The 26,850-nt window shown below is 43.7% G+C and overlaps 1 protein-coding gene across 3 annotated transcripts in view; it reads right to left on the bottom strand.

The window, feature by feature from the left end:
* grik5 (glutamate receptor, ionotropic, kainate 5) overlaps window positions 1–26,850 on the bottom strand; it is a 79,893-nt gene that overhangs the window by 23,176 nt on the left and 29,867 nt on the right. For all 3 annotated transcript variants that reach the window (XM_070965915.1, XM_070965916.1, XM_070965917.1), the window contains exons 4-8: window positions 9,862–10,023; window positions 8,193–8,357; window positions 5,114–5,211; window positions 4,530–4,695; window positions 462–640 (exon numbers count right to left, since the gene is read on the bottom strand). In XM_070965915.1, coding sequence (XP_070822016.1) covers window positions 462–640; window positions 4,530–4,695; window positions 5,114–5,211; window positions 8,193–8,357; window positions 9,862–9,973 — 720 coding nt within the window. In that variant the 5' untranslated portion in view covers window positions 9,974–10,023. The remainder of the gene's footprint in view (window positions 1–461; window positions 641–4,529; window positions 4,696–5,113; window positions 5,212–8,192; window positions 8,358–9,861; window positions 10,024–26,850) is intronic.

Below are 26,850 nucleotides of genomic sequence, written 5' to 3'. Positions count from 1 at the left end.
ACGTATTCAAACTGTGACTCACTGCGCTGGCTATCGGCATTACAGGCCGCACCATGAATCAGAACAAGCCTGGGTAACATCTGCACCGCATCCCAGCAAAATGTTCTTTCGTCAAATATTTTCTTAAGAGTGTAAGTGATTGTTGCTGGCAGACATGAATAAATATTGTTCCCTATGCAGCTCTGGAGGGCAGAGAAGGTAAAAATACACATTAATTCTGTTAGGACTACAAATGTGCAGCCTGTGGGACTCTGAGGAAGTTGTTTTGTTTGTTTTACAGATGGTAAGCTCTGCATACCCTTCATGACTGTAACCTGAATGTGACAAATGTATACATTAAAGAGAAAAGCTCAATTTCCAGAGTATTACTGTGTCCAATACAAGTGTGTGTACACAAGAGTAACTTCACTTGATGCGTGTGTGTGCAGCTCTGAGGGATGTATTGATGTTTCAGAGCTGACCTTCTTGAGGATGAGATAGGAGACTGAAGCATTGGCGTCAATGATGATTGTGGCCACTTTGTCGTCACGGATCTCCTTCAGCAGTGGCGTAGGGTCCAGGTTGTCATCCAGCATCCTGATTGACAGCGTCTCCCGGGAGATGAGAAAGCGGCGGACCAGTTCCTCCAATCTCAGCAGGCCTGAGGCAGAGCCAAAGCAGAGCCGAGCTGCATATCAATGTCTGTATCAGTAGACACAACTCATATTTCCAAAATGTAAGCATCGCAGGACCTGTGAAAATCTTGATTTATCCTCGGATGGCCATATATTTGTGTCATTTTGCAAAACATGATCGATGGTTTGCCTGCATCCCCACTGAAATGAAACATAATTTCATATGGACTCTTCAGTATGCATTCACTGTTTCTCACAGGAGGACTTATTTCTATTTCTTCTTTTGACCTCTGCCAAGGAGGTTTTGTGTCCTGTAGCGTATGTTTGTGTGTTACTTAACCCGCCGCAATGTCTCCCATTTGCACTACCGTTTTGAGGCCTTGAGTGTGGCATTATGGCTGTCGCCATCATGGTACTTTGGAGGCAGAAGTGGCCTTGTTACCCCTCTTTCCTGATTTGATCTGACTGAAAACCTGAGGACAAGCCGTAGTAGCAACAAGGTAGCCACACCCTCAAGTACACCCTGCTTTATCGTCTCTTTGACTCCAGGACAGGACTGTAGTTTACAAAATGGGTATCATGCTGTGCTGACGAGGACTTCCAGCTATTGAGACCGCAAACTCATTAGGTAAATGTTTACTGAAGTAATAAATCAAGTGAGAAGTAGGCTCTTTTTCTCATAAGCTTATATACACTTGGGCTTCTTTTTGCAGCCAGTGGAGTCGCCCCCTGCTGGTCATTAGACAGAATGAAGCTTTAGGGCACTTTCACAGTGGCTTCACTTTTCTAAGTCGGAAGCTCCTTCCACTATTTGTATTGTTTATATTATGGGTCAGGGAATAACTGATTAGTTTGTGCTGTATAGTGTAACCATGTGGTGATTCATAAATCATTTTATATTTTGCACATAACACCTGAACAGAGAGGCACAGACGCAGAATTCTTCCTCTAGATACTTTGACTCTACATCAATCTTTCAGACTACATCCAATTACACCATACATAGTGTCTGCAGGTCGATTTTATATATTACACACGGATCTTCACATACTGTATTTTTCCATTTGAAGTTTTCTTCCCTACTCCTTTGGTTATACTCTTTATAAATATGCTTTGAACAATAATTTGGCTCTGGTATTGTTTCTCCATGTCTGAATCTTTGCACAAAATTCTACTACTGCCAGGTTTTAAGCAGCGGCCATTGGTGCCATCAGCCAATCAGTATGACAAATTTCTTAACATTTTCTATGAATAGAATAATACATTTTGAGGACGGTGCCTTGTCATAGGTAGGCACTTTTTGAGTGCTTTGTAATTCAGTTTGTGCCCGTTGTCTCATCCATTAATAATTGCTTTTCAGTTCTTTGAGCAATGTATGTACTTTGAGTGTAATAGTGTGTGTTCAAAAAAACTGAGTACCTTAAAATCAAATAAGAAAACTGCAGATGCAGGAATTCTGCAACCCAAAAAGACAGAAATGCAGGAGCAGAAAGACTCAAATACAGCATTCGAGACAGTTCACCCGCTTTAAGTGAATTCCTCTTGAAAAATGAGTATAACCAATGGCAGTCAAGACTCACTTGACACTGTGCGTGGAATGAGCCTTTACTAGAAAGTCTACCCTGCTGCTTTCTAATTGTAATTCCATAGTAAAGCACCCCTAGCTATGTAAATAAGTGGTGGGGCAGGCATCTGGGGGACAGAGGGGAAGGGGAGTGAGAGGAGAGGAGGAGGAGAGAGGTAGCGCAGAGCCCTTCAGCAGGAGAAAGCCTCTGTAAGCAGTGGGGTAATCACTGAACCAGGCCAAAACTTTAATTAGTTTGAGGAAGGAGGGGAAAAATCAATGCACTTTACAGCTTCCTCTCCTCTCCTCTCTCATTCTCCTTCTTTCACATATTCTCTCTCTCACACAGAAGCTCTAACCCCTACACGTCTCTCGCCTTAGCCCTGTGCTCTAGTTACCTCTCTCTGTCTTTATCCATCTTGCTCTTACGACGCCACCATCTCCACCTCCTTGTGTTCAGTCTCTCCCTCTCGCTGTCCTTAACCTCATCCATCTCATGAAAACTGCATAATGGAATTAGGCTCTGATAGCACGTTGTAACCCAGCCACAGCGAGAGAAGGATACGTCGGAAATGACCCAAAAATCTCTGACTCACTCATTTAACAGAATATCTGTGAACTGCTACTTGCACGGGCTAAAGAGGGACAAATTAGATTAACGCCATTAACATGCTGCTGCAAAAATGACCAGTTTCTAAATAGGTTGCTTAATTAGGATGCATGCACAGTGGGTGTCAATGAAATGTGTGACTTCGCACATTACTCGCCTCACTGACAAAAAAGAGAGAATGTCTACTTCACTTGAACACACCACTGGGGTAAACAAGATGAATAAAACAAGCGCGCTCTGGTGGTAAACATTGTCTGATGTTGAACCTCTGCGGTGCCACAGCAGAGCCACACACACACACACAATCACACAAGTCCCCCTAAACACACTCCTACACATACAGCCATACAGTACGCTCACACATGTACAAAGTAAAATAAGAACAAAAAACATATATGTTAAACACACACACACGGTGTGCCACACACACGCCCACACTGTCGTTCAGTGTGGAACAAGCCTGTTGAGTGGCAGTTAGCACCTATTCTGCAGCCATGGCAACCAGCTCCATGGCGATAGATAGCGCAGCCAAGTGGGTCAGAGTCTGTGAGTGTGATAACCTTGTATAGATCACCTTCAAGCCAAATATATTACACACACGCACCCCTCAGTCGCTCTGCCAGTAAAAGCTGCACGCTTTGGCCCGAACAGTAACTATCTGTTGCCTCTAATTCCTATGAGACATGACTGTAATCTACCCATTCAACTGATGATCAAAAGTGAAAAAATGATGTCTGATGCCATTTCAAAGCTCTTTTGCTTAAATGAAATGACAAGTCCACAAGGAATTCAGCTTACTTTCAGGATGCTGCAGGAGGGCTGCTAAACTGCTCGGGAAATAATGAAAGCATCTCACTGATTGAATCGATTTTTCTTAATGTCACAGCGTTTTGTTTGTCAAAATCTACCCTTTTCACACTGCTATGAGAACTGTTCACAGGCTTCAATGGTCCCACTTATTCTTTATGTAATTGCCCTTGAGTTCTTGTACAGTTCTACTAGTGTGAGCAGTCAACTGCTGCACAACAACTCATCCCAGCTCAGTTTTGCTCAGGAATGGGCAAAAAGTCGGGCAGTTCGGGGGAAAATTTGGATTTTGCCATGTTTTACAGCACATGGTGTAGCCTGTCATGTATTCACAAAGCTTTGTTTGAATACTACAGCCACCAACCGACCAAGCCCTTTAATTCCTGCAACTCGACAGGGTAGTGCATAATAAATCAATAACGCACTCTTTCAAAATGAAAATAAAGAGGGCTAGTGACTAAGCCCTGAATCCCCTGTGATGTTAAAGCTCTCTGAGTGCCTGGCAAGTTAAATCAAATGTCCCCTAAGTTCTTCCAATACTGGAAAGCATTTCAAATACGAATATTTATTAAATTGGTTTGGCCTAACAACCCTCTGAGGTGGATAAGAGACGGTGTGCGAGAGCATGAGTAATAAATAGGAAGGCTGAAGCCTGAGCCATGTTCCGAACTCTGACAACAGACAGAACTTTATGACCAGACTGTCAAAATGAGTGTCCAACGGCGCAAAACAGTCATATCCGCCCAAACAGTGTGAACGTGCCAACACTCCCACGGAGGCATTTGCACACATACACGCAAACACACACATATAGTAAGCGAATAAGCTCGCCAGAACACAGCCAATGCAATTACACCCACCTAAACACAAACATAGCCATGCAGTCGCACATTATGTACTGTATGACTTTAAAACAGGCTGCATGTGCACTCACACTCAGCCTTGGCGCAGACCAGGCTGGCTGAGGGGTAACTGAACGAGCGCAAGATGGCTCCTATGGCCAGGCTCAGGTCCTCGTTGCTAGGGTACAGAGTGACAGAGGCGAAGCGCAGGTACGGCAAGCGGGGAGTTTCCTCCGGACCAATCTTTACATGAGGGATCTGGCAGAAGGAGAGCAGAGAGGAGAGGAGAAACATTGAAGAAGGTGTTATGATTAACTCCGCTCCAAACAAACACAACAGGAAAAAAACTGTGAATAAGGAATATCAATTAGAGATGCTACATGGAGAAAAGAGAGATAAGAGAGACGGCAGAGGCAGAGAACACAGAGACCTACAGATAAAAGGCTACGGGAATAAAAGGAGAAACCACTTAGAAGAACTGGATGACGTTTCAATAAATGAGAAGAAATTCAATGAGCAAGAAAAATCGAATCTCTGGATGCATTCATCGTGATGTCTACGTGGGTAGGATGGGTAGCAACTCGGAGAGAATGCGGTATTTGATGTCTATGCACACATGACACAGAGACAGCTTTGTACATTTGTTTGTGTGTGTGTGTTTATCTTCCACACTCACCTCCTTCTCTCCACATATATGACTGACAGTAGAGCCAGAGGCGGGGCTGGAGGCGGGACCTATCACAGAGACGACGCCTTTGGGTAGAATCTGACACACTGAAAGGAAAAAAGGAACATAAACACAGAATATGCAGACACACACCTTTCCTCTGCTTCATTCTGATGGCAGCTGGCATACAGTAGAGGCTGCAGGCAGGAGAAAAACGTGGAAATTTAAAATGCAGCGCAAACTCAGAGGGTGCATCGTGATTTTCAGTTTAACCACTGATTCTTTTGTAGCTTCAGAAAATCTTTCTCAAAATAATCGGATTTATTTTGAGATCTACACTCAAAGGACTGCAGCAGGGCAGGCCAGGGGTTACCTGCTGCTATTATTCACTTGTTAAGACGTTTAGACAATTTTTAAGACATTTTGCTAAAATTACATATCTGGCATCAGAATAACACAACAGATTGTTGCTTGCCTTCAATAAATAAATGCCAGTTTGAGTGATTACCCTTTTTGCAGGAGGACACTAATGTAGGAGAAACTGTTACACATTTGTCGATTATATTAACTACTTCGCTCAGCAATGGCTCAAGTAAACACTATGATTCAGTATGTAGTCTATTCAAGAACAGATTTCACTGTTCAAAACCCAAAAGTGACAACGGTTTTCTGTCATTATCTCCCACCTTTAACCCCTGACAAAGATCAGCTGTGGTCAAAACCGTTTGTTTGTTAAACTGTTTCATGAAGACGCCAACTAAGCTAAACTAATGATTTATTTTTTTGCATCAAAACGCCACACACTCCTGCTCCACTACACATGGCTGCCTGAAGTTTGCTCTTTTACACATATCTGAAATGTCTATTCTGAGTGGATGCATGAATGATTAAATGCCAGGTTATTGACGAATTGACCAGCTTGTAGTCTGTGTTACGGAACAACAGCTGTAACAGACTCAGACAGAAACTAGGAAATGGTGAAACAAGACTTCAGAATTAGATGAGAAGTCCTATGTCTACACTAAGGTGAGATAACCAGCTGTAGTTTCTTACTTTGCGTACAAATAAAAGAGTTGTGTCAGTCTCCTCTTCTAAAGCCAGGCTCAGACTTACCACTAACTAATTTTGAAATCGGGTTGCATCACTCACATAAGGGGAAACTTAACAGATGTTCTTCTCTCTAATCTCAAATATGACTACAAGATTTGAAAATAATGGCACATCAAACAATACATTATTAAGATTATCACGCAAGAGGGGGGCAATGCACCACCTCACATGATTTCTCTCAAGTGATCTCACGGGGAAGGAGACGTAAACAAAACGGAGACTGACATGATGCGATAACCTGGTGTAGAAACGCTTTGCAGTGAGAAAAAAACAAAAGCAGAGGGCTGAATGATTCTCATTGGTTGTTGAGGTCCTGCTCAGAAAGTACTGGATAGATTTTAACTCCTAAATATCAAACATGTTTGAAATTATTGAGGCTGTCCTGATGAGTGTGCAAGACATTTGCGAGGTTAAGGCTGGGCCTGTAAACCTCTCACATGACCACATGAGCATGGTCCAGGACCAAATTTCTCCTCCAACTGTGGTGAAGGGTAGATCATCTCAAAATGTTGTAAAATATAAACTGAGGCCAACTTAACACAAATGAGCTAATGTGCCAAAATGTCTTTTTCCTTGAACTCAAACATATGCTATTGTAGAAGTACTAACCTGTTGTTGTACAGTATCTCTTGCGTGTGCTGTGAGTTCATTTTTATTGACAATATGTTTTCTGTCTACCCATCTGAAAAATGCTTTCAAGGCTAGAGCAGAATTTAGCCCTGTGATTTCCCTGAGTTACTCGGATAGTCCTGAAATTCTTCTCGCTGGTATATCTGGTTGGTATTTTAATTCATCCCAATTAAGTCCTCCTCAGTCCCTGCCACTGTGTGTGTATGTATGTATGTATGTGTGTGTGTGTGTGTGTGTGTGTGTGTGTGTGTGTGTGTGTGTGTGTGCGAGTGTGTAAGCACACACTGTGCCCATGTGTGAATGTGCATCTGTGTCTGCAGAAAGGGACGTATGTGCATGCATGTGTAAACGCCTGCACGCGCGGGTGTGTGTGTGTGTGTGTGCATTTGTGTGCGATTGTGCAAGCGTGCCTCAGACAGCCGTAGCTGTAAGATGATGAGCTCTCTGATCCAGAGACCAAAAAACGCTGCGAGCAAACAAGCCTGTCAGAGTCTCCTGCCCATCGGTCAAGGACACACACACACACACACACACACACACACACACACACACACACACACACACACACACACACACACACACATGCCTGCAACTCAAGCATGCACATATGTACACAACCCTTCTCAAGCACACATAGACATTTTGCCAGTAGCTTGTGGCAGGGTCAGTAACCTATTAGAATAGGAGCAGAGAGCCTGTGTCTCCTCAGTGACTGGATTCAGCAGTTCTTCTTCAGTCTTTACAGAGTCCAAACATTCAGTTTTATCTCTGTATATCATACAAATTTCATGCAGCGGCCTCTGTGGTGTGGCACTACTTTCTGCTGGCCTGCGCTGCTGCTCTGTATTAGTATTTGATGATGTGTTTTTGTCGTGGCCTGCAGAGTAGACCATGCCAGCTGTTACTGGAGGGCACCAGTCCACTGTTTTTAATGAGACAGGCTTACTGGCCCATTACCAGTCTCCACTGACATGTAAACTAATCAGCAGAAGCCCTGACTGGTTCCTAATCACATGAAAGTGGTGGGGTTTTTATCACTTTACTCATCATTTGAGGCTTTTGCTCAAAAAAGGGCAGCTTTTTAGAAAATGTAATTATCTTTTTTGAAAAATATAAACACCCCTCTCCAGTGGAACTGCTCTTTTCTTCTCTGTGCTGGTCACTATTAATATTAATATTCCATATTACTAATAATATCTACTGGTATTTTTAGTGTCCAGTTTTTGCCTGGATAATTAGACACACACCCTATTGGAGTGTAATGGATTTAGCTGGATTTTATCATTCTCTGATGGGTTGTTTGAATCTACTCCACTGGTCTTCTTTGGCGTGCATCAGCTTCACTCACTGGTGTCGGTAGTGTCGTACTGGGAGTCTTTCTGCAGCTCGTATATGTCCACCTCCACACGGGCTCGGGCCGGACCCTCCATCACGCTGTTGATGTTCTCCCTGGCCAGGGCCAACGCCAGCCGCTCCCCACGCCCACATACAGACTGGTCATCCAAGATTGCCGCTAGAGAGGCAGAGAGAGAGAGAGAGGGAGAGGGGAGAGAGGGAAGGGGAGAACATGTGAGGAGGAAGCACAAGATGGGGGAAGTATAGGAGGAAGAGATGGAAGAAGGTTCCCCTTGACATGTTAAATCATTTGGGCCGATAAGATCTGGCCTGAGTGGCCTTAGTTAATTATCAAAGCTGACAAATGCTGCTATTTGGAATTCAGCACATTTTCACCCAGTTTTTTAGCAGTGTTTTTTAGCATAATTAAGTTTCTTCAAAGCTCAAGTCATTTACTGTACAATATGTTTACTTTCTTTTGACTAAATTAGCTTGTTCGGTGAGACAAAAATCTTAAGTTCTTACAGAAAATGCCCATCTCTAACTTCTGATACTCTGCAGGTACATATCCTTACACCTGAATCTAGGGGATTCACTGATATTTAAAACAGAGTCGTGAGGACAGAGGCATTGCTGTAACTCTGCTCTTATTCTTACACCCACGTACATAAAGTAGAGCAAAAAGACTTCAAGGTCCAATAAGTGTTGATAGCCATATTAAGATAGATTGGTAGTTTTAAGTATCAAACACCACTTTGATATAGTTTTATCTCCTCTCCCATGCCTCTCTGTGGAGAGAACAGAGCATTTTGTGCCTGTGTCATTCATAATCATGTGCCTCTCTCCTGATTGACTGTTTTCTGGGTGATGCATGGCCAGGCCAACCACAGCCCAACGCCTGCTGTTGTTTGGGAAAACTTGCCAGTAAATGCAAATGATGATGGCCACCGCTGAGGAGAACACTGTCCGACCTTACATGTTTGAGCTGGAATCAGATCCTGAATCGGAGATGGCAGGAGACAACGAAACACCTCTTCAAAAAAAGTTTGATAACTAACTCAGACTAATTTATTTTGTAAAAACGATTTGTGTAAAAACTCAATTAATGTAATAATAGCATTTGTTAGCATACACCTAATTTGAGATTGTATCTGTCAATCACTCTTTGGCTGCCAACGTATTTTACTGTAAAAGGACACTTTGAACACTTACATGTACATCCATCCATCCATCCATCCATCCGTTTTCTATGCCGCTTATCCCTTCCGGGGTCGCGGGGGGTCCGGAGCCTATCTCGGCTGTCAACGGGCGAGAGGCGGGGTACACCCTGGACTGGTCGCCAGCCGATCGCAGGGCACATACACACAACCATTCACACTCACACTCACACCTAGGGGCAATTTAGAGTCACCAATCAAAAATAAGCATGTTTTTGGTCTGTGGGAGGAAGCCGGAGTACCCGGAGAGAACCCAGCAGACAGAAAGGCCCGACCCAGGAATCGAACCTGCGACCTTCTTGCTGTGAAGCACGTGCACTACCTGCTGCGCACCGTGCAGCACCTACATGTATATTATTATTGCTAATTCGTCTTTTAAGTGCTTTGCTGTGACTTTAATGCCCACTCGCTCAGAAACGTTTTGAACCAGTTGTGGTGGGGATGGAGGGACGGCGGACCACTCACCCATACGGACGGAGGAGAGCAAGGGGGCTTGACTGAGGGAGCGTGGCGGCATGGTGACTAGCAGGAAGGAGAGGAAGTGTATTGACAGCAGCAGTGCTGGCAGAGCCGGCATCTTCTACTGCTCCTCATGGAGAATGGTCTGCTGGCTGCCTGTACCACCACCTGCAGGAGTGGAGGACACACTGCATGTTACTGGACGCACATCATACTCCTGGCACGAGATGTCTCTCTTTAAATTGTCATCCTGTGGCTTATCTTGAGTTCGGTCAGTCACATTTCCATGTAGTGGGACTACATGTAATTTGACAGCACATACAATAGACATTTCATATTCAAATATGAAGATGTTCGCTGTCATATCACAGAGGCAGCCCAGTCCCTTGCATACAGCCTGTCTAATAAAATACAGCACACACATCTCTTTTCACATCTCCTCTAGAAAGACTCCCGTTTAGAAGTGACAGGACTCAGCCTTGAAGAGATCTCCAGGGTTTCAAGGACAACATCACAGCGACTGGCTCACACGTCGCCACACATAGGCATCTTCACTGCACACACACACATAAACAAATGATGCGGTTACATACTTCAAATGCTAAGCGAACACACACAAGAGACTCACAAGGCTGAAGACATCTGCATTGACTACACACAACCATTCAATATACACCCGCACATGCCTGTACACACTTATATGTTTCCATAACCTAGCCCTCACCCCACCTCTAAACAACCACACAAACACAAAAAAGCACACGAAAAGAGCTCAGCTGAGCTCCAGTGGTGCTGAGCAGCCCTCTCAAGGAGTGACAAAGCCTTGCTCTGACTGACAACCTGACAAGGCAGAGTGTGAAAGGATGGAGAGATGAAAGGAGGGATGAAGACACAGGCGAGGAGGAGAAGTGTTGTGTGACGGACTAGGCAGGGAGGTTGAGGGAGGGGTGGTGTTGGTGATGGCGGTGATGGTGGTGGGGGCTGTGAATGTTTCAAACGTCTGGTTCGCCAGTCGGAGCTTTAGACTCCTCTGACAGACAACTGAAAGAGTCAGTTCACGGCCTTCAATTGACCCCTGCTGCTGTAAACAAGGGGATGCTGGAGTGGTGGAAGGCCGACCTTTGACCCAGACAAGTGCATGTGGGGTTTGCGTTGAATGAACTTTCCTCCCACCTCCATCCTTTTTTCTTTTCTCACAGCCTTTTCACTTTGAGATCATTTTGTCTTTTTTCCTCCTCCGCTCACCTTTCCAACACTTGTTTAGCTTTGAAGTTGAAAGCACATCAAAAACAATCTGCAACGCTGTGCTTTGAATCCATCTTCAAGTCTCATAAATCAACCATACTTCCCTTTTAATCCTTTTTTTTCCCCCTTGCTCTCTATGCAATTACTGTCCTCCCTTACGTCCTGTCAAACTTTACATGTCTCACATTCTCAGGTTGGTTGTGTCAAAGGGTGGGCAAGGGTGTACACCAACACGTTTGCAATACTAATAGCATGCGCCATACTGTGCAGATGGCTGTGTTGCTCTCATTACGGTTATCCCAGTTCAAAGTAAGCAGAGGCAGGGCTTATGCAGGCCATCTGTATGTGTGACACAACATAGAATAACAGGCACACAGTGGGAGTGTTTCTTTCCCCCACTCATTGTTTTCAATAAATTATTCTTACTCTAACACAGTATGGTACATCGAAGGTGCAAATAAATTATTACTGCAGCAAAAAGTAAAATGTTCTTCGCTGCTGTCATGTCTGTGAGCATGTATCCTCTGTACATAATGGTGTACAACAGAGACAGTTATGCAACAGCTGATTATTCTGACCATACAATGAGATCACTGCTGTCACACAGTATGTGTTGTGCTGAACAGTGCTCCATTTTGCTGGTTACAACTGTATTCTGTTTACTCCACACACCAGCGGTCTCTTTCTCAATTTACTCTTCATTAAAGTGTGTGTGTGTGTGTGTGTGTGAAGCATCCGGACCTGTGGGTTTAGTCCATGTATGGGCTTTTGCTTACTTTGTGCGAGTGTGATAGCGTATTGATCGAGCCCAGCTGAAGTGGCAGGCCCTCAGGTGTGGTCAATCAAAACAATGGGGAACCTATCACGGGAGCACTGCATTTCACAGGAGTCATCTGATTGGTTATTACCAAGGAGCAGATTGCCATGATGACGAATAAGATCCTAACTGGAGCTATGCCTTCATCAATGATGGGATGGAACCGGTGCTATTTCATTGTTATTGAAAGCTATTGACAGCATTAGACAGGGAAGATTACGGCATCTATACTCCAAGGAGATGAGGAGGGGGGAGGAAGAAAGGAGATGGAAAGCTGTGATAGAAGTAAGGAGAATGAGAGAGAAAAAGAAGCAGAGGGAATGGGCTGGGGACGATGGGGGAATAAAAGAACAAAATTGAAAGCGCAGAGAAGAGATTGGAAAGAGAGACGCAGAGCAGAATAGAGACAGAAACACAGAAGAGCAGTGGTGGAAAGTAACAAAGTACATTTACTCAAGTGCTGTACTCAGGTATAATATTGTAGTTTTAATCCCACTACTTTTATTTGACAGCTGCTAACTGCTTTGTAGAAATAAGATTAACCTACAAAACATGTGATCCACATGTATGATTATTATTATTATTAAGCTCCCAACAGTATGTGAAGTAAAATTAGCTCCACCTCACCAAGCTGCAACATTAAAATGCTGCTCATATGTTCATCAGTAACTATAATCCAGTCCAATATATAGTAAAATATATTGGGGACATTCTGTGCTGTCAGGCTGCTCAATCATTACTTCAGCAATTAAACTCTGTTTATCACACCGCCTTACACTTTATCGCTAATGACAAATTTCATATTCATCAGTGCTCTCCGTATGATAAATCTGGATGAACTTCCGACTGACAAGAAGGAATATTATCATGATATTCCCCTCTAAAGCTCTCACATCAAGTACCTCACATCTCTCTTAGATATCCCATGTGTACAGTACGCACTAAACTATATGCTCCACTTGGAGCAAAGGACTGAACTGCACACTGCCCTAAAGGTAGATTCTCTCTTTGCCCTTTGAGATTTTAAAGCTTTAGTATCAGGTAACACTTTATATTCAAGTGCACATATTGGCCATTAACTATATTTGCTTATTAGCATACATATTAGTAGCATATTGGCTCTTTATTAGTCATTATAAGGCACTAAATAAGTTATTCTGCATGACCATATTCTACAACTATGAGGCCCACAACTGAGAGTTTTCCAACAGTAACATCCTGATTACTGCTTATTGATAGCAAATAAGGAAGCTTTTGGACGTGAACTGTGATCTTAATAGCATAATCCTGATCAATGGGTAATTCAAATCAATCTCCAACCATTCATTTTGCTTGATGTTTTTCTGTTTAGATGTGTTGCAAGTCGAGTGGACACCTGACTATTAACATTTCAGTCTTAAGTCTCTTTTGAAAAAAAGATCCTGACCTCAGATATAACTCTCTAAAAGGAGCTATTTATTTTGCATAATGAGTAGGTTATGGAAAACATTTGATACAAGTGCAAAGTACCTCTAATGCTTCTACACTTTGGTACAATTTTGAACGCAAGACTTGTGTATGAGTAGTATTTTTACACCGAGGCCTTTGTGATTTTACATCTTCCACCACTGCAGGCGAGTGAGAGAAAGCGAGCAGCTATAATGTGGTAGTAAAAGGTGGAGGGAGTCAGGGAAACAGATACAGTCAGAGAAAGAGAGCAAATGGTGAGATACTATTTCCATGTTCAATCTGTGAGGACTGCGTGTCTGGCTGCTGTACGTGCTCTGTTGCTGTAGTATTACATGGCTGAGTCCCTGTAGCAGTCGGGTGTCAGTCTGCAGGGAGCTGGAGCAGCGAGAGGCCCGAGCAGAGCCAGACTAGTCTGTCTGAGCAGTACAGAACGCACCGCTTCTAGCCCCCCTCGCCTGCTTTCATTCTGCACCCTGCTGTAAGTCACCCCGCATGCTGGCACCACTGAGAAATACACAAAAGCAAAAATACATAAATATCCTGACTTGCTCTGTGTGTGTGTGTGTGTGTGTGTGTGTGTGTGTGTGCATGAGAGTATAAAAGGCAGAGAGTCAGAGAGAGAACTGGGAGTGAGAGAGGGGACATTCATCCCAGTTAGAGATTTAGCTGTTTGGTGCATGCATTCATCTTAGTGTGTGTATGAGAGCATATGCATATTTGTGTGTTTTCTTTTTGTTTGTGTGTGTGTGTGTGTGTGTGTGTGTGTGTGTGTGTGTGTGTGCTGGAGACTTGGCAGCTTGCTTATAGTGTCTGCAGTACCTATTATGAAAGAGAAAACCGTAAAATCAGAGATCTTAATTATCTAGAGAGAGTGTGAGGAAAAGGGGGGAGGGAGGGCCAGAGCGGGACAGAGGTGGGGGGGGGGATATGGAGAAAATCAGAAAACGAGGGAACGCTATCTCGCCTCAAACCCCCAGGCAGATGAGGAGAGGATGAACGGAGACCAAGGAAGAGGAAGCAGGATGAGCGATAGCAAGGGAGGAGTGGAGGAAGAGGGGGATGCGGAGAAAGACAAAGAGGACTCAGATGGAGAAAAGCAGCTTGCGGGGGGTTGGGGGTGAGGAGAGGAGAAGGGTGTCGGTGGGGGGCCTGGCGAATCATTTGTTTTTCCCCTTCTGCCTTATTGTATGACACAAGAAAATCTGACAGTTATCATAATGGAAGGATGAATCATTCCCATAATTGAATTTGCAAGTGGAACGGCTTCAGCGGCTGTGGATTTAAAAAAGACTGTACCGCCAGCCATGATGGGACGCAAGTGTTGTTTTGCTCATTCTTCTCAAAATTAAGAGTCATTGCTGTCTGTAGAAGGGCCACAGCAGACAGCTGGGCTGCCGTCCCTGAATGAGCACGGTCAGGCCATTTCAGAGCATTTCTTGCGTGTGTAAGTATCAGTGTCAGTGAGAGTCGGAAAAAATACCAGGGACCCTTCACTCACCCCTTTTGGCTTTTCATAGGATTAAGTGTTTAGTACTTTGTGTCTGCATGTAATACCAAAGCAGCAGCGCATGTTCTTGGTCGCATTGACTCAGCATTTTCACTTTGCACCCATTTGCACTTCCTCCCTCTCCTCTCCTCTTACATGTACCTCTCCAATCTCACCATCCCTGCCTTCCCCTTCTATCTTATCCTTGTCCTCCCCCATACCACCTCTGCCTGGTCCTCCGTTTCAGGATTTTCCTTTTTTTTTTTTAATACCCTCACCTTTGCATCTTATTGCCACTCTGGTGTAACAGGCTTTTGTGAACAATACAGTCAAACACGACCACGTGAGGCTTACCGTGTTTTGGAGAAGAGTTCCTCTCACTCTAGCACAGGAAGCAGTTAAATAAACACCTGACAACATAATGCGATTTAACACAGCAACACCACAAAACACAGCCTTGAAAATCAGCTGAATCAACACCTCTCAAGCCAAATCTATTACAATAACTTTGATACTGAATGATTCTGCAAAACCAATATTTTTTAAAATTCAGTGCACCTTCTTTCTGCATGGTTAAAGAGGGGCAACTAAACCCGCTGGTTTAAGGTTTGGTATTATTACTATTGCATTCTCCTGCACACTCTTACATTCTGCTTTGTTCCATAATAGGGCACACTACTTCCTGCATTGTTACGGTATGACTGGCACCAAACACTGGCAACGGGCATAAATTATGTACCACAGAAATCCATCAATATGACCAAGAATACTAATTTGATGCAAAGATTTAAAGAATGTGCTGGCTCCAGCTTCTCCAATGTGAGGATTTGTTGCATTTCTGCTACAAATCATTGCAAAAGTGAATTTCTTTCTTTGGGAAAGTGCATTTTTAAGTCCTTGCGTATAAGAATGACGCATAGAGAAATGCTTGCACATTGACTCCAACCAAGTGGACAATGTCTCAATCCCTGTCAGGTCTTCATCAGGCCATGGGAAAAAAAAACAAAAGTCGAAGGCAGCCCCGACTGGGATTGAAACGTTGTCTGCTTCGATGAATAAGTGTGCAGGCGTTACTCGTTCCATCAGTGTTGATTTCCACCCTCGCACCCATTGATGTGCGCTTAACGGCGCCATTTCTAATTTGTAGAATAAACATTAGCAGCAACGCTTATTCTGAGCTTCACAAAATTAAGTACATGGCCATCACATTGTGGATTGCATCAGGTGTTCGTGTTATTTTGTCCAACCCGAGTAACTCCAGTCTGCAGCCTTCTGTCTCGCTGTTACTCCCACCCACTTCCTATATGTTTTCACCTTGTCCTCCCTCAGCAGGGCTGCAGACACTTTGATCTCTCATTTTCAGTCTCTCTGCCCTCTCCTCTCTCTCTCCATCGCTCTCCCTCTCTCCATCCTCCCCACCTCCATCTCTCCTCACTCAGCCTCTATCTATTTTGTCTCCCTTCCTCAGGAACACTCTATACCCCTGTCTCTTTACTGACCTCTCTCTCTGTTCTCTCTCCCTATCTTAGCTCTCACCGGTCTCTTCAATCTCGACAGTGCACTGTCTCTGTTACAGTCCCCCCCCCCCCCCCCCCCCCCCCCCCCCCGCTCTCCCTCCTCCCTCTCTCTGTTCATTGGACATGGATAAATTCTTCCCAGTGTTCTCCTTGACAAAGAGGCCCTCAGTCAGTGACACCGGCTGCTTGGGGAACCACCATGCTCCTGTGACACTGTCACATCTGAGTATGTCACGCACAAGCATATACACACACAAACACACAAGCATCAACTAGCTGCCCACACATACACCAACTCTCGAGGAAGGATCAAAAAACACAGTGTGTGAGCGCACTTGCTTATGGGCAGGCGCACGTCTTTTTGTTTTCTCCACGTCCGCGTCCCGATGCATGCCTGTGTGTTATATATTTGTACACGCCAGCAGCGAGTTTGCATTTCAGCCTTCCTGCATGCATATGTACCACCTGCTGTTCACCTGCTGTGGTTTGGAGGGGGTGGGGGGGCGGTGGAGCTCAGTGCACTGCGTTCCCCAGGAGCTGTTTAAAAAAGATGTGCTGTTCAGTGTCACTAGCTGTCGACGCAGGTCCCACTTGTTGCAGCTGTGGCTTATGTAAGCACGGCAGTTTAATCACAATTAGGAAGCTCTCCTTGAACTCACTCGCCCCCTGGCTTGTTTGGAGTGCTAAAATTTGCATTCAGAACAAAGCCTTGGAAATATGAGTGATATTAATACACACGGTGCTGCGAAGAGAACAATGAGTCAGAATTGAGTGCTGTCAATCTAAATCAGCGTTATCTATCAGGTGGATGTCACAGCGAATGTCTCAATTTTCATTATCATAAACAGCTGCTATGGTTTAGTTATAGGATTTTATAGTGTTGGTGTATACTTAACTGCATTTGACTTACTACAATCGTACTGCTGGACCATAAATCCCCTGTGCTTTGAATTTTCACTAACTTGCTCTTTTTTTTGTACTATAGTTGTCTCTTTCCCAAATACTGCTCCCACTTTACAACCGGCCATCCGAGGAGGAGGAGGGATTTCTTTTTGAATTACCTCTCCTGAGGCTTCTTTCACATTTTTTCCCTTATGTGCTGAAGGCTTTTTGTGTGTGTGAATAGTATTTTACTTGTCTTCTTAGAAAGCTTCGCACCAATGGTGTGAGCTTGTGAGGCCCGCTGAGACATTTGGAAGTTACATTATTTGTGGTTGTACAAATAAATCTGACTTGATTCGACCTTATATTAACACAGGGATCTTCTGTGCATGTCAGCTGACTGCTGATGCGCAATATTCAAATTCAGCCTCTCACTGTACAATAAGAGAAAGCACTTCAGAGTCAGAAGTTGAGTTTGTTCAATCAGTCAGAGCGCAAAGGCTTCACCACACAGAGATGTTTGTGAATCACTCAAAGCTGGTGAGTGAATATTGCTTTAAAATAACCGCATATTTACAGTGAACATGAAATAGAAAAACGGAAACAGTGCTGCTATATGCAGTGAGACTGGCAAAGGTAGAGTGTTTGCCTGCGCACTGCCGTAGCTCTGTGGTGAACCGATGAACCGACTCCACACAGCTCTCCCACTTAAACACCCACGCACACACACACACACATCAGACACACACAAAACAGATACATAGAGATGTACACAAAAATATCCAACATATTTGCCCTCATACACACACACATACACAGGTTGTGGATTAAATGACTCAGATGGCATTTGCTCTCTGTCTCTCTCTCTCTCCCCCTCTCTCTCTCATTGTCAGGTTTTGCTGCCGTGGCAACAGAGTCGAGAATGAGAGGAGGAGGGAGTGGGAGTGGGGAGGTAGGAGAGAGAGGAGAGGAGAGAGAAGAGGAGAGGGAGCCGGTGATGGACCAGGTAAATGAGAGATCGGGGAGTCAGAGCCCACTGGTCATGTGAGGCGGGGCTTCGCCGTTGCTGCAGTGTGTGTATGTGTGTGATTGACTATGTGAGAGGCAGAAACACAAGGAATGTGTTTTCGCTACGTGACTGGGAACAAGTGTGCACTCTGCGCCTGACTCGGGTGTGTGTGCTGTATGAGTAGGGCATGTTGCGTGTCCACTCAGATAGTTGTGTAATTCCGTCACCCACGACCACGTCTAAAATTGGTCATCTGAGATCAGGACGAGCCGTCACACTATCCGAGCTGATAGAGAGTGACTGGGTGGAGAGGAGACAAGCTCGAAAAAAACATAATGAAAATAAAGGGGTAACTGAGTGCTGCGAAAGTGCTCTTGTGATTCAAGTTTACATGAGGGGCTTCTGGTTTGTGTTTTCGTCTGTACTAATTTGCTCTGCAGAAAGCAGCATGCTCAAATTTGGTTTGTTTTCAGCTGCCCCCGGCAAGAGACAAATTCTCTCTGACTGCACTTCTCAGACTCAGTTCAACATCTGAAAAGGATTCACTTGCAACTATGCAAAGTAACTATGCAAAGACCAAAATATGTAGGGCAAGCCACTGTTCTCACTCAGGAGAGGAAAGATCGTGCTCTCTTGTAGAGTTAAATTGTCAAGTGTTTACGTGGAGCGTCGTGGTTAAAATCCTGCCGAAAAACAAAACGTTACATCAGGTTTTTCTACCAGCTCTTTCATTGAAGATATTTCCCAAAGAAATCTGCGAGAAATCAGCTTCTCTTCTCAAGCACAGCGTGCATGGCTGTGTAATAAATGAACAAGACTTGAATCATCTCTAAGTTAGGTGAAATGTACTTTTATGATCGCTGCAGGTGTGATGAAAGCCTTTCAGAGAATCAATATGACAACATAAAAACATCATTATGGCTTTCCAGCAAACATCTTTCTGTGAACTGACATTTAATTTGATCACTGAAACGATGAGACAATGCGATGATTTCAAATTAACAACAGCATAAGAACAGTGTTTTATTAGTAACTGCTATTTGTAAGTACTTGCCAGTTCAGCCTTTTGGCTGAATCACAGCCTTCTCCACATATTCACTTGTTAATCTGTTACTGTAATGCACTTAGAAGTTAAGTAGGCACCAGGCAGCGGATGTTAAAATACTTTAATTTAATGAAAACAAATGCAGTAATTATCTTGTTTACTTCATGTTTCTCTGCCAGACATTGTTGTCTGCTTGTGTTTAGGATTGTGCCTTGGGATAAACACATAAAAAATACATTCTTACTTTAGATGCTGCTGCTAAAATAGCTGAGAACTTTGTATCAGTGCCAGATGGTGAATATAAACCATGAATAATGCCATTCAACTCAAGACAGCACCAATCTGTGTTGACTCAGTGACAATCTGAAGTCTGCGTCTTAATAGATAACACTGACTTTGGCCGTCATGTTACTGCAGCGGAAAAATCTCACTGTCACTGAAAACTGACTCTAAATACCTACAATTAAAGGAATAAATGTTGAAATAATACAAACAATTCAAAGTAACTCTCATCACTATGCATGCACGAGCATGGATAAAAGAGGAAAAACTGATGAACAGGGGCACTCCTGGTGGCAGCATTGGATTACATAATTGATCAAATTATTTATGAGCAATTTATGAGCAGGAAAAAAAAAAAAAAAACAGCACCGTCCATTTTGAAAAGGTCACAGAAGCGATAGCATAACTCAATGAAGGCCCGAGGGCTTTTATTTCATTGTGTCTCATGTTGAAAACAACATGGATATGAACACTGCTCATGACCTTGGTCCATGTCATTGCCTCTCTTCCACGTCGTCTTTCATTCAGCGCTCTGTAACATCCAGCGCAGTGGAAATACCAGGAGAATAATCTTTAATAATGCCTTCTGCCAGATTGTGGAGTTGCTAAAACGCATAGAAAATGCCATGTTGCTGGAGGAGGCAACAAGCGCAAAATAATGACTTTTCAGTGTTCTATTTGTGTTGAGCCATAAATTATTCTTTTAATCAAATGATTTCATCAGTTTTACTCTCCTTTTTCAATTTTACGACATAAGCCTGCAGACCATAAATACATTAATAACTTTATTTCAAAACTGACCACGAAAACTGCTTTAATCCGACCACATTTTATTATGTTAATCCAAAAGCTGTGCATATGTTGTATCGCGGCTGCTTGCTTCAGATTATAATTGTATATTATGAAATAAAAATGTAATTTAGTGGCGTTTATGTTATGTAAATTGCCCAGGGATAGTTTGTTCTCCTCTGATTGATGCTAGCCTGGCTGAGCTATTCAACCAGCTGTGATACATATTAATTAGATCAAATTAGTCATATAATTATCTTTTTAGATTTGTGGTCCAAACAGGGGCTAACGGTTGGTATTTATCAGGATTTTATTCGCCTAAAAATTATTTCACAGTTTGCCTGAATATGTCACATGTCTCCTCAAGAAGTTGTATAATTCTGTCACCCATGACTGAGTCTAAAATTGGTCATCTCCGCTCAACACGGGACATCACACTATTAGGCCTGATTGGGACTGACTGGAGAGGGGAGAGGGAGGGGCAGCAAGATTCAGCAAAACACAGAAATATGGAGTGACTGGGCACTTTCAAAATGTTGTTGTGCATCAGTTTTGCATAAAAAGCTTTTTATTTGTGTATCCATCTGTGCTAAATGCATTACCGACAACAGCATTCTCAAATTGTTTTCAGATGCCCCGAGCAAGAGGCATTTTCTCTTCTTCTGTACCTCTCAGACCCGGCTGAGAAACAAAAAAAAAAAAGGACATCACGCAAGAAGCAAAAGTGACTTTTGAGGATTCAACCACTTAGTATGATTAAGGAAGACAATTTTAGTTTCCATGTTGTAGGAGGATGAATGCGTTTTACTATTGTTATTGAAAAAGCAAAAAAAATCTTCATTTTACTAAAATTTTTCTGAATAAATATTCAAGGAAGAGCTTAAAGGAACGCATACTAATAAATACTGTTTCAATAAAGGTTTTGCTTCACTAGCAACAACATTTATGAGCATTGGACTTTGAAATCCAAACTTTATTGTGCGCCGAGCAAATGCAAATACCATCTGTCAGCAATTAAGGAAAAATAAGGGTACATAAAAGACTCCCTAATATTCTCAGATCAGTGTTTTCAGCTGCTCAGATCACGTTTTAAAGAAGTAAGCTGTTAACTTCAACTTGCACTTCATCTTAACATGAATATGACGGTCAGCAGCAGAGCACTGCAGGCCAGAGGGCTGAAGCATAACAATGGCTTGGATGATCAAAAACATTGTATCCGACAACTGATGAATAATTTCTTGCTATTTGGGCCTTGATTCTATCTGTAAGTCAATATTTAATGTCCCTCACCACCAGGACAGATTGGCTCTTCAACCATCTCCACACGTTTCAGCTCAGTAGGAGAGCTGCCTCGCTGCAGAAGAGCCATCGAAATATAAAAAGAAAACAAAGTGCTTGTACTGCTTATTTTCAGTAGAAATGCAGGTCACTTTCAGGCAGTGTGTGCGCATGTTTGTGTGTGTGAGTGTCAATGACCGCAGTGTAACCTTCACAAGGTCAATTAAGTGATTCAGTGGTCAAACACTGCTGCAGTACATTCAGTTCAGCTTTCTCATGCTAAATTGTTGGTTATCCCTCCGCTGGCTCTATGCTAATAGATGGTAGCATATGCTAAAAGCAATGTCAGAATATTTATGCAACAGCACCGTATTTAATGCAAGATTAGCATTTGTTTGCTCCATTGTTCAGTAAATCAGTCCCAAGCACTGGTGAATAAATGCATAATACATTCAGTTAGCCCATGGTACATTAGCCTTAGAAGTTCCACAACTTACTACAGAATTATGAATATCCACATTCATTTTTTATACGACTTACAACTGGCATCTCAAATTAGAATCACTCATTCATGTTGCTTGATCTAGGGCAGGTTTAACTCAATTATGCATGAGAAATGTGTGTTAATTAAATTTTATTTATTTGAATTACTATGTGGGGCGTACTATCACCTTTTTTGTGCCTAACAGCTGCATTTTTCCATGTCTGAATCCAGACTGAATGAAAAAAAAATTAAAAACCTGGTTTGTGGATGAAATATATAATATGTGCTATAATATCCAATAACACGATGCGATTTAATGTGCATGTTTTTATGTACTGCACACATGTGTTGCGCATTATGACAGCAGGAACACAGTTGTGTTGGCACTTATACAACTTATACAACTCCATTGTATTGGTGTGCATAGAAATCCCATAATTAGGCTTTTGGCATGCAGTACATGTACTAGAATTTGATTCTAGTTCTGATATATGTAACAGCATCTAGCCCGAACCCAAATGTCACAGGCTCTCTCTATTAGATCAGCACCATGAAACAAAAGCTATTCCACTGTCAAAGGAGCTTCTGCATAAAGCTCTGCAATCATTATGACAATGTCCAAAAACTGCCCGAGAGAAGAGAAACCAACCTCTCTGTTTCCATAATAATCCATGAAAGAGTGGACACCAAACGCCACAAAACGGTGTTATGGGCGATAGAAAAGAGATAGTTTTAATTGAATCACCCATATTAGCATTTTAACTGCAGTGTATGTCTGACAGTGTGTTACTGTCCATGCTGCAGTGGTGATTATTGAGGAGCATAGCTCAGGATTTGGCAACAACAAAGCACACGGTGTTTTTGAAAACATCACTTTTGATATCCTGCATGTCTGAGATAAATATAAAAGAATGTAATATGACGGGAGGGGAGACTAGTCACCGCAGTTCCTGAATTTACTCGTCCATTTTATTGCCAGTCTTTTCACATGGTGTGTCTGGTCAAAAAAAAAAAGAGTTCCTCGGGGGAATAAATAGGGTGTGATTTGAAAGTTGCCCTATATTTGGCTCAGTTGCTTTCAAATGCAGCCTGTCAAGTCACGCCGTGTGCTGCAGCACCTCTCACTCCGCCTGCCCGGCGGCCGTCCGCTCGGTCAGGTGAGTTATTGCCAGGACTGTTCCTTAAACACCCCACCACTACCACCAGCACCATCACACACACACACACACACACACACACACACACACACACACACACACACACACACACACACACACACACACACACACACACACACACGCACGCACACACGCTCCAAGTCGTCCATTACCGTGCCTGTCAGCCAAGCGTGCAATCAATACTCCCCCTCTGACAGCGTGCACACATGTGATGGAAGGCAAAAAGGGAGGAGAGGAGGACAACAAGGGTAAAGAAGTGATGTTGGAGGGAGAAGAGGGAGGAGAGGGGTAGAAAGGATGGGCAGCGGGGGGGGGGGGGTAGTGATGGGGAGTGTAGGGCTCGGGGGCAGCGGGTGAAGGAACAGGGGAAAAAAGAGAGATGACAAGAAAAATGTCCAGAGAGAGGAGACAAACAACAGAGAGCAGTAATATATAACAAAACACAGAGATGGAGTGAGTGTGGGAGTAGGAGATGGAGGACAGAGATGAGGAGTGGCAGAGGCAGAGGAGAGATGGAAAACAGGGAAAAAAGAGAAAATGTGTGCATGTGCATGTGTGTCTGTGTGAAAGTGAGAAATGGAGAGAGGTTGTGGGTGTATGAGAATGCTATATATAATGGCAGAGGTTCAGGAATAGATCAGAGTGATTGTGTTTTGTGATTACCTAACACTCACATCTGCAAACAGTAGCAGCCACCAGCTGACATCAAAGACCACACACATACAAATACCCTACAGACACACACACTCATTGACACACATACACGCAGGAACACACTCGGCAAAGTAAGGCTGGCGCACGGGGGCCAGCAAACCTCATCTTCATGCTAAACTGAACTAACTCTCCACTAAAGGGCTTCTGTCGTCTGGCCCGGATTGATAACGGAAGCAAACACTACCCACTCATAAACACAAACACTTGGACACAAACACACTCTTGCCGTGCCTCGAACACATCTCATATACATAAAAAGATTCATAATCACATATAAACACACAGACATGGTTGCACTGTAAACACTCCACCCAAATAGCCATGCTACACTCCTGCCAAACACACACACACATAAAACACGCACAATGAGCCATGGCAAAGGTCTTAATTGTTAATTTTTTGCTCTTTAACCCTTTTCTACTGAGTGGGGGTACTAAGTAGGGTTGAAAACTGGCAAAGAAATCCCACTATCACCTGAAATTCTGGCAAACAACTACTAAATTTTTCATGGGAAAAATAGCTGCAGGAACCTGGTGCTTTCAGCATGTTTGCTTGTGTGTCTGTATGCCTGTGTGTTCACACATGATGACACTCACATTTAACGGAACACAGACGTGTACTTCATTAATGCTATGCGAAGTCCAACCTTGAGATAGCATTGCTATGGTAATACAACCCGATCAATTACAGCAGCAGGTTTGTCCAGTGGTCTAAAACGGCAGATTACAGCTCAACTGGGCAGAAAAAGGCATGTTTTTAAAGTGTGAAGGAAACAGAGTGCAGAATCTTAACAAGTACCTTAATCTGACATGCAGGCCTCTATCCTGAAATCGATGGTATTCAACAAGTTGAGCACTGATTGCAGAAGACAATGACAACGTTAGAACCAAATGTCTAAGAGCAGTACTTTGCGTCAAACCACTAAGACAAGGGTTCAAAATGGCTGCGACAGACTTTCCTTCCCTGCTAGTGCATGCAGCAATAAGGTCAGCAGCACCATAACATTCTTCATACACTCACATGGTCCCATACTCAGACTGGTAAATGAATCACACTGGTGAGATGTTTCTGTATGGTTGGAAGGGTGTTTCCCAATTCAAAGACGGTGTAATTTTCAGATGAATTGTTTTTTTCCACTAAAAGATATTAACACATAATCTAATAAATCAGGACGGATCCACTCCCAGAAATAAGCTTTTAAAATAAAGGGAAAACATTCAACCCAAATACCAGGGGATGTGCATGAGGATGTGCGTGCGTGCCTGGATCCCAAACAGCTTCCTTCAGCCTCAGGAGGACCAGTCTTCAGCTAGCTACTCCACCTCCTTTGATTCTCAGCGATTGGGGAAATTAAATAGTTTCTGCACGTGGGTGCGTGCGCGCTTGTGAGAGAGTATACGAGCCTTTCCTGTATGTCTCTGTTTGTGTGTATGTGCAACTGTGCACAGTCTGTGAGTAAGTGTTGTGCGAATCTCTGCACAACATTGCCTGGCGTGTTTCCTTACAGTCTGAGGTGGTGAGAGGAAAGGCTGAGGGCTCGGAGGGGATGCTACCACCAGGGCACAGGAGGAGCCTCTCTCCTCTCCACTTAGACACCAAATTACTAACAAAAGCCAACGATCACTTTGTGTCTCCTTACCAAGCTGTGGAGTCCAAGAATATCTTGAGTGGGGATATAGGTATGGAGGTGCTCCAGTTTCATGCCTTCATAGAGCAGGCGGTAAGCAGCACGCAGCCAAGGTGATCCCTGCCAGCCATTTTGCCCTGCATTTAGTATTCATTTTCCAGGCGATCAAACCTGCTGCCAGGAGGTGGAGAGAGCATGTGTGTGTGTGACTATTGACTCACACAAACTGAGTGTGTGTGTGAAAGTGCACATGCTTAAACAAACACGTGGGTGTGGGTGTGCAGATGTAGGCTTAACACATTCACAGACTGATACATAACAATAGTGTCTGTGCACGTGTGAGGATGTGCGTACGTTAATGAATTTTGCAAACACATGTGCATCATGCAGCAGGGCTGGTTAGGAACACAGGGATGGAACCAGAATAGGCCAGGGGCCAGCAGACCCAGCTCCCCGTACACAGCCAGCGGAGTAAACCTGGATGTGTACCGCTTCCTGCTGGGGAAGGATAAGGGAGAAAGGGGGAACACAGGAAGTAATGAGAAGGGAAAGAACAAAGGAAGCAGTAAAGAGGGGTGAAGCAGGGAGAAGGAGGATGAGCGGAAGAAGTGGGTTTGGGGAGAAAAGACAAAACAGCGCAGTAACAGGATGAGCAGGAGAGAGGAGGAGGGGAAAGGAGCGATAAGGGGCAGAGTGAGCAGAAAGAGAAACCAAGAGGGGGATGAAAAGTGTTCTGTTCTGGTGGTGGAGGAGGAGAGGAAGGAGGAGAAAACAGAGGAAATGGGGATAGACGAGGGAAGGAGCTGAGCAGCAGTGCCCTGGCAGCGTGCGGTGGAGGCAGGCAAGATGGCTGCAGGGGACAGAGCACCCGGCCAAATATGGTCATCAGGACCCAGCTCTGTCCTACTTTTTCTAATGGGCTAAACCAAAGCCTGGATGATGCAGGAAGAACCATATATGGTCAGCGGGCAGCAACGTTGGCTCCTGTCTCTTTGATGTGTCGTGCTGGAATGAGTGATGCAGGACTTAAGCCTAATATACAAACAAAGCCCTACAGCGTGCTAACACACACGCATGTACACACACTGATCCCTCTCTAATTCCCTTTCTTTCATAGTGAGCTAGTTAACACGCCGACCCCATCTAGAAAACGGCAACGAGGAACGCTTCTGGAGTATGTGAGGGTGACTGTT

Source organism: Chaetodon trifascialis, chromosome 7, assembly GCF_039877785.1.
Source record: "Chaetodon trifascialis isolate fChaTrf1 chromosome 7, fChaTrf1.hap1, whole genome shotgun sequence".
Classification (NCBI taxonomy): domain Eukaryota; kingdom Metazoa; phylum Chordata; class Actinopteri; order Chaetodontiformes; family Chaetodontidae; genus Chaetodon; species Chaetodon trifascialis.
This window is presented reverse-complemented; position numbering and strand designations above follow the sequence as displayed.